Genomic DNA, 8915 nt, shown 5'->3' with positions numbered 1-8915 from the left:
AGGCTGAGTTTGACCAAGGTCAAGGATATTTATTCCTTCAACTCCCTCTTGGAAGGATTTTTATGCGCTGGTTGTGTTTCTGTACCCAAAGCTGGCTCCTTGTAAGGCAGCCCTTTCCACACATCTCTCTCTCTCACTTTCCAGCTTCCAGTAACTCCTCCTTCCCCTCACCCACTCAGACTAGGGGTGAGAAATGTACTTACTAATACTGGTTACTGCATTGTCCATAGTGGTTTCCTTACATCCTACCCATACCTTTGGAAATTCTCTTTACTAAACTCTCTTCAACTTACCCAACTTGAGAATGCCATCTGTTTCCTGTTGGCCTCCTGACTGATACAAACTCCAAATTAATTATATCTAAATCTATATAGTACTATTTTTGAAAGATCCATATGATTGTGGCATTTGGCATTGCTTGGGAACCTTTTTTGGAATGGGTGCATTATATTTATCTGTCTTTCCTTTTTCATTTAAGTTTTAGGCATGATGCTTAAGTACTTTTACTTCTGAGAAAGAAGGGAGACTATTTTTTTACTTCCAGCTTCCTAATGATGTCTTCCTGAAAACTGGAGAGAACTTACAAGGCTTTCCTAAGATGGAGAAAGGAAAAACTGGATATAGAGTTAAAAAGGGTTGGGGTTGGGGGTTTATGATAGTTACCTCTGAGATGGCTCCGATAACCCTTGCCTCCTGTTATTTATGCCCTTGTGTGAGCTCCTTCTTAATTGAATCAGAGCTAGTCTCTGTGACCAACAGAACACTGTAGTGTGTGACTTCCCAATCTATGTTATAAAAGATGTTGCAGCTTCTCCTTGTGCTCTTGGATCCTTTGCTGGGGTAAATAGCTGTCTGTTGTAAGAACATTCAAGCATCCCTGGGGAGAGGCCAATCAGGAGAGCAACTAAAGCTTCCCACCAACAAGCAGAACCAATTTGCAAGTCATATGAATGAGTCAACTTGGAAGCAGTTAAGTCATTAGAGGGATAAATGCTGGCAACTTGCAGATGCTTGCATCGGATTGCAATCAATGAGACACTCTAAGTCAATGAGACTCTACGCCAAAACCACTCAGACAAGCCCTTCCCAAATTCCTGATCCCCAGAAACTGCGAGAGGCCAGATTTACTGTTTTAAGCCATTAAGCTGTGGGATAATTTATTACACGAAGTAAAGAACTAAAACAAAGTTGAGTAGAAGAATGTGTACGGACTTTCATTCCAGATTACGAAATTGGAGGGGAGCAGAATACACCACCCCAAAATGTGCCGCTTTGGCATGTGGATTGTTTTGAGCTGAAGGCAATTAAGACTTAGCAGACTCAGGAAAAGCTTTTTGTCTCTCCCATAACTTCCTAAAAAAATGTAGGTAGGGGCCCTATACCAGGAAGAGAGCTATTACACAAGTAACTTTTTATGTCAGAAAGAGCCCCGTGGCAGGGCAAACATTTGTTTACCAAACATTTGCTCTTCTCATCTTCTTGTGAATTGTCTTCCTCCCCTCTAAAGCCCCAGACCCCTTGCCTCCTCTCCTTAGCTCAGGATGGTCTATAAGCCTCAATTACCTGACTGCCTATGAGCCTCATATTTTTATGGGGCTCCCGTACATATGAAATTTGTTTTTCTCCTGTTAATTTGTCCTATGTCAATTTAATTGTTAGACCAGCCCTAGAACCTAGAAAGGAAGAAGAAAAAAGTTTCCCGCTCCTATAGAAGCTATAAATTATAGGACAAGAGGGAAAAAACATTCAAAGTGTTGGGATGTCCAGCTGGTTTCTTAGAATTCAAATTAAAAAAATTACTTTGACTTTATTCTGTATGTGACAGGGGTTTAGATTTCATAGGTTCTAAAGAATTTCAGGTGGGTGGGCCCAAGTTTCCAGGCAAGTCTAGAGTTGTCGAGGCCTTGCAGCTTAGAAGACTTGGAAGCATAAGTACGATTTTGCTGAGTAGTATGAAGAAGCAATAAGTCTCAAATGCGACTTTGGTAGGTAAGAGTTCAGCCACAGAAGAAGACAAGCGAGAGGAGTTCTAGGGCCAGTGGAAAATGGAAGTGAAGCCATTGTATTGGAAATACTTCATACGTCCATGAAGCAGCATGAATGTCTCACAGGAGATATTCCTAGATTAAATCTTGCCCTTAGGATGTTATAGCCATAATGTATGGAACTGTTCTTGTACAATTATTATTTTCAAATCATGTTTAACACATAGATGCTGGTTTCTTCCTTCACTGCGTTCATATGTTTGTGTTTTCTAAAATTTTTGGTAGCCAACTTCTAAGTAAATGATTGATTTTTTAAAGCTTTTTTTTAAATGCATATATTTTAACAAACATGATGTGCTTATAAACACATTAGTCTTCATCTATCTCCCAAGGGTTTTCTGGGATAGTTCCAATGAAAAATATTCTATCATGTTGTTATATCATATGTTAGACCAATGTGTCTTGATTTTTTTTGTTTTAGAAAAAAAGTCATTGCAGATCATTTCTTACTATGCTAAGAAGCTTAAACAGAAAAAGAACAATGTATGAAAATAGGAGAGATGTGAGCAGAAGCAGCCAACTGGCATCCATGCTTGGGGCTCACATGCAAATTGAGTTATTCTTTGCTTTCCAACACTTCCCAAATTCTTTTAAAACCATATTTGAAGCTGGATAGCAACTCTATATGAAGACATCAGTGATATAAATACGGGCAGCATTGTGTTGGGTAGAGCAATGCCAGGAATTGACAGGACCAACAGATAAAACCAAAGCAATTAAGTTTCCATAAACACTTGACTTGGTGTTGAATCAACACTCTTCTTTATAAACAGCAGTGTAGCAAGACATAAATGACAAATCATACATTTCCAATATATAAACTGTGCTGGTTTGATGAAGTAACAGAATTCTTTTCCAGCTTTCTTTTTACAATGTGGGAGAAAAAAAGTTGCTCAGTAATTTGTGAGTTTTACTTCAGAGATCATGTGAAATTCTGCCTGCAGAATGTTAAAGGATTTATTGATAAGCTTTGACATGCTTCCAGCTTAACCCTATCCCCCTCCAACAACCACAAAAATTCTTATGGCTATAGGTGAGCAATGTTTGAATGAATTTGAATTGAATTTAGTCTTCCTTTCCTTCAGACTGTTTTACAGGCATTCATTATGAACTCATTGGCAAGGCCATAAAATTCTTTTTCAAGATACTCCAATCATTCTGTTATTTTTCATTTTATATCCCCCACCTGAACACATAACACAAAATAACTCATGACTATACACTCTTTACCTTATTTTGTTCCCGTGTATATATTCAATTGAACTTTCTCAGGAAAGCTCTGAGGAAAATATTTTTATTAAATAATAATGTCTTCTTTCTTCCAAAGAACAAAGGCATAATCCACAAGGGAAAAAAAAAAAAAGTAAAAGATATCAGCAAGCCACGTAGATAGAGACTTCAATATAAATGGCCATGCACTTACATATATGGACATTTCCCAAGTTTTCAGAAAAATAAAATAAATCAAAAACATCTGATTATATACCTGGTTTCAGAGTAAATTTTCCATTCTCATATATGATTTCTGTCTGTGCAACGATGTCCTTTTTTGCTTTAGAAGTCCTATTTATTTCTCATCATCAAGCTCAAATGACACCTGGAGTATTAAGTATTTTATTATTTAGTATAATACGATTTAGTATTTCCAGACTTTTCAAGGCAATTAGTGGCTTCCACATCACTTCTGGACAAATTTCTATTAGAATGCTCCTATATTGAAAGTAGTTTTCCTATTGAACAAGAAGTTCCTTAGGAAAATGGACTATTTATCTTTTCATTCCCAGAATCTCAAACTGTCTGACACTTACAGTGCAGTTGCTATAAATGCACTGTTATGTACTACATGCCAGGTACTAGACTGCAAATTTCATGAGATTGTGCAGTTTATAAGTTTGGTTATTCTATGTATCCTCAGTGTCTAAAAGAGGGCATGGCTCATTTTAATACCTCAGTAAATATTTAGTGAATGCATGCATGCATGCATGTGGTAAAGCTGGTAAGTTGCTTCTCTTTTCTGGACCATGGACTCATTTTCCCTTGCAGGGCTCTTGCTATCTGATTGTGGATCCACTGAATCATGCAGCTGATCTCGGCAGCTTGTTCCAAATGTGGAAGTTTAAGGCTGCTGAGGTCCACTGATGAGATGCTGGATTACAAACTAGAAATGTATCCACAATCATGATGCGTAATCTTCACAGGCTATAGATTTGTTCCGACTATTATGCGTTGCTGTCCTTGGTCTGCTATAAATTCCTGGATCTCTTACAAGCATTTTCCTTGCACTGACTTCTTCATAGAGCAAATCTTCTCTGTGGAGTGTTGTTTAAAGGCATTAACGTACTATGTAGCCAGATATCTGGTTCTCATTAGGACACTGAATTTTACAAATTGCGTGAATTTGGGTAAGTTATGTAATGTCTTTGTCAGTTTACTTACTTTAAAAGTAATATTAATAATAAATGACTACCTAATAGCATTGTTATGATGTTAAATAAGAGATTATATGCAGTCTTATCTTAACACTATCCATTATAATCTAAAAGTAAATGTTAGTTATTTCCATGCTTTTAATAAAAGAATTAATAAACTTAGACATACTATACAAAAGTAAAGTAGTATTGCTTATTCAGATCATTCTCATGAACTTCTTGTAGCAGGGCTAAGAAGAAACTACTTTTCATGTAGGGCCAATTACGATGTAGTTATATAGATCTTAACACGACAAGGCAGGCATCTTTTATGTTATGAACTATAAGACACTGGTCCCAAAACAGCCAGCCAATCATACTCAAATAGACAGTGGCCCTCTCTCTCTTTTATAACTGAAAGCAGACTAGTTTCAAATTTTACCTTGGGGAGTGGCTAGGCATTTCATGGATTGTCCCAAATCAGTTAACTGTACGCATGAATCTGTTTGTGTATTTCATTATATTACATGGGTCCATGGATCTACACTTGTGCCACTAGTATACTCTGTCTTAATTACTACAGCATTATGGTAAGTCTTGACATCTGATAGTATGAGTCCTCCAGCTTTGTTCATCTTCAGTATTTCATCAATGTTGAATCAAGCTTCTAGAAGAAAATAACTTTATACTTCATGATTTTGGGATGACAGAAATTTCTTAAATAAGATGGACACACACACACACACAAGCATTAACCATTACGAAAGAAAGATAAACTAGACATATTTAAATTAAAAACTTCTGTTTAACAAAAGATACAACTAAGACAGTTCAGAAAATAAGCCACAGACTAAGAGAAGATAATTTCAGTACATACATTTGACAAATACATCACATCAAAAACATATAAAGAATTCCTACAAACCAGTAAGAAAAAGACAGTCAATCTAATTACAATAGCGGGCAAAAGATTTGACAGAAACTTCATAAAAGATGGTATCAAAGTGGCTGATAAACATATAAAAATATGTTCAATATCAGTCATTAAACAAACACAAATTAAAAACTGTGATGAAATACCATTACACAAACATAACGTATAAAATTTTTTAAAAAATGAGAATACCAAATATGGGTGAGGATCTGAAGCTGGTGGAAATATAAATTCTATAACTGCCTTGAAAAAATATTTGACACTGTCTACTGAAGGAAAACATATGTATGGCATATGACCTAATAATTCTACTCTTGAGTATACATATTTTTTTTAAAAAGTGAATAATAATATATACCAAAAGATATATGGGTATGGATAACATGTTGATAGGAGTTTCATTCATAATAGCTTTAAACTGAAAACAAACCAAATGTTCATTAATAATAGAATGCGTAGGGGCTGGCCCAGTAGCATAGTGGTTAAGTTCACGCTCTCCGCTTTGGTGGCCCAGGGTTTGGGAGTTTGGACACCAAGCGCAGACCTACACAATGCTCATCAAGCCATGCTGTGGCTTGTATGTGGGTGGCATCCCACATACAAAATAGAGGAAGACTGGCACAGATGTTAGCTCAGGGACAAGCTTCCTCAGGCAAAAAAAAGAAGATTGTCAACAGATGTTAGCTCAGGGCCAATCTTCCTCACCAAAATAATAATAATAGAATGGGTAAATAAATTATATTGTCTGCATACAGTAGAATATTACACAGCTATTAACAAAAACTTCACATGCAACGTGGATGAATCTCATAGGCATTATATTAAGTGAAAGATATAAAAAATATATTCTACTTATATGAACTTTCAAAACTGATAGAACTAACCCAGAATTCAGAATGGTTTTAACTCTTGGGAGTTACTGACTGGAGGAGGGAACCAGGGATCTTCTTGAGTTCTGAAACTATTATATATATTGCTTTTAGTGGTGGTTACACAGGTATATACCTATATTTACAAATTTATCAATCTGTACACTTTAGATTTATGTACTTTACTAAATGTAAGTTATACCTTTTAAAACTTTTTTTCAAAAAATTAACGAATTCACTGCAGCAAAGAAGATAAAAAGGATTGACGATGTATTTCTTGTAGAGTTCATTCTTATGAATTCTTTGATTAAGGCAAGGAAGGGCTTGTTCTTCATGCACGTGCTTTCTGAGAAGGTCATGGTCTAACAATTTAATACATGAGAATGCATTCTCAACGGCATGCCAGAAGGACGTACTCAATTCTCCTGTTTATTTCCTCATTCTTGATCTTTCCTCATGCTAAATATTAACTTGCAAATATCCATATTCTGTTTATGTAATAACAAGAAATACAATCTGAAATAGAAATGTAAAAAAAATGAATTTAAATAGTCAGTGTGAGAAGTTTCTGGTATTATTATCTGAAAATATTTTAAGAGTTTTGGCTTAAAATTGCCTACTGTGTATGAAATGATTGTGTTGAGTAGAGATTGATGCTAAAGTCAAAGAGGTGATATTTCTGCTGCTTCTGTAATGCTTCTGTTTAGAAAAACTGCCTTTACCTGAGTAAAAGTGACTATAATTCCTTGGTTAAAATGGCCTACTTAGTTTCTAGATCTGCAGTCCTCTAGGCAGTGGAGAATCATTAAAAGCACTCTGGAGATTTGGCCCTGGTCCGGGAGCTGGGACTAAGCCTTGTCTTAACTCTCCAGGGAAAAAGCTTCAGCCTGGGTCCCCAGAGTCTCTTGCCCTGGGCCGACAAACCCCATGACTTCTACTCAACCTCCGAGTCATGCTGTCCAATTCTAATCTCTATGTCTGCACCTGTGTTACTTCTGCAGGATTCGCTGTGTGCCAAGATGTCTGCCTATTGCCTGCTGCTTTCCATCCCTTCACTTACCCTCGGACTATCTCTGAGGACTATCCCAGAGCCCAAAGTCTGTACTTTCATAATAATTCTGGGCCAACAGAGATACCTTCACAATTACCTGGATTCAATCCTCATTCTAAAATGCTTAATGTACTACTGATGCCCAAGTATTAACCTTTACTTTCATGTTTTGACTCCGTTGCTCCAAATGGATATTTGAACCTTAGGTTAACAAAGGTAATCCTTCTATTTTCCTAATAGCCCCTGTCCTCTGCAGAGTTTTAGGGAAAATGTACACATTCCACCTATTCATAGACTCCAAGCCAAATCTTGGGCTTAAAAATCTGAGGGTCCTGTTTTAGCACTTACTCTTCAGGTTAGTTCCCCTTAATTTTGACCAAAGTTCTTTGGAGGAGTCGAACATGCTAAAGTAACTGTAACCCCAGTTGACACTAATTGTCCCGTAATCACTCTCAAGAGGTCGCAATAAGTTTTCTTGTGTTTGCTTTCAATTCTTGTACAGGATATAAATTCTGGCATTAAATCATCAAGACACAATATTGTATCCAATTCCTTATGCATCTTCTATTATAAAACAATAATTTTTCTTCCATTTATGACAGCAGAAAGATACTGTATCTGTATGTAAAATAACCAGGTTATATTTACATATTTTTAATAACATAAGTTATGCTATATATTTTCAAAGGCCTTCTATCAGTATTAATTACAGTCTGTTTATAAAATATGGTATGCCTTCAAATTTGGATTATGAATCCCATTAAGCAGATTGCAGCCTTCTGAAAAGAAGAACGATAGTTAACTCTAAAGAGCTGGTTGTGTCATGCATCCCTATAAATGTGAATGCCATCTGTATCTTCAACATATTGGATTTCATTCTGTTTAAAAGGAAATTGATTTTCAGAGAACTTGTGGATTTATCAACATCATAAATAATAGGAGAATCTAGGATAGAATACTAGTATTTTAATTCCAGGATCAGTATGATTTTTATTATACCACACTGTATTGAATTAACAGATTATGTGTGTGTGCATGTGTGCGTGTATGTCTAAAGTACCCAATTATTTCAACTGTACAAATATAAATTCATTTATTAAATATTTATTAATCACTTATGTATCAGATACACTTAGAAGTAAAGTTAGATTTATATCATCTTAAAAGAAAAGAGGCCAAAGATTTCAATTTTCAGTTCTGGAGCTCAAACTCTATGGTAATTTGTGAAAAAAAAAAATCCTAAAAATGGCTGGGTGTTTGTGTTAAAATATTCATAATAATATTACTTATACAGAAAAATATTAATAGCTTAAAATCAAATTTTAGCCAAAATCTTAAGTAAATTACAAGTTATTCACATTATCAAAATAATGCTCATAATGAATGTATAATAAAAGTAGAAAGTCTGGGAGAAATAGAACACAATATTTTATATAAATGATGTGTTTATGTGTAAATCTATCTAAGTACTGAATTTGTACATAAAGAAAAAAAAGGCTTGAAAGAAAAAATCTAAATTGTCAATGCCAGTTTGATTGGTGTGAATCAGGTAAATTTTTTTGGTATTTCTTAAACCTTTTATAACAGGTAAAATTTTCTGAGGTGTAA

The 8915-nt window shown here is 35.4% G+C and overlaps 1 protein-coding gene across 1 annotated transcript in view; it reads left to right on the top strand.

Annotated features, from left to right (window-relative positions):
* Nucleotides 1-4112: 4112 nt before the first annotated feature.
* Nucleotides 4113-8915, top strand: part of CRISP1 (cysteine rich secretory protein 1) — a 31349-nt gene continuing 26546 nt past the window's right edge. The window contains exon 1 of the mRNA XM_087437881.1: nt 4113-4166. Within this exon, the coding sequence (XP_087294007.1) occupies nt 4152-4166 (15 nt within the window). The 5' untranslated portion in view covers nt 4113-4151. The remainder of the gene's footprint in view (nt 4167-8915) is intronic.

This window comes from Ceratotherium simum, chromosome 13 (assembly GCF_057802395.1).
Source record: "Ceratotherium simum simum isolate JZ-2026a chromosome 13, ASM5780239v1, whole genome shotgun sequence".
Classification (NCBI taxonomy): domain Eukaryota; kingdom Metazoa; phylum Chordata; class Mammalia; order Perissodactyla; family Rhinocerotidae; genus Ceratotherium; species Ceratotherium simum.
The sequence above is the reverse complement of the archived record's forward strand: the minus strand, read 5'-3'. Positions and strand labels throughout refer to the sequence as shown.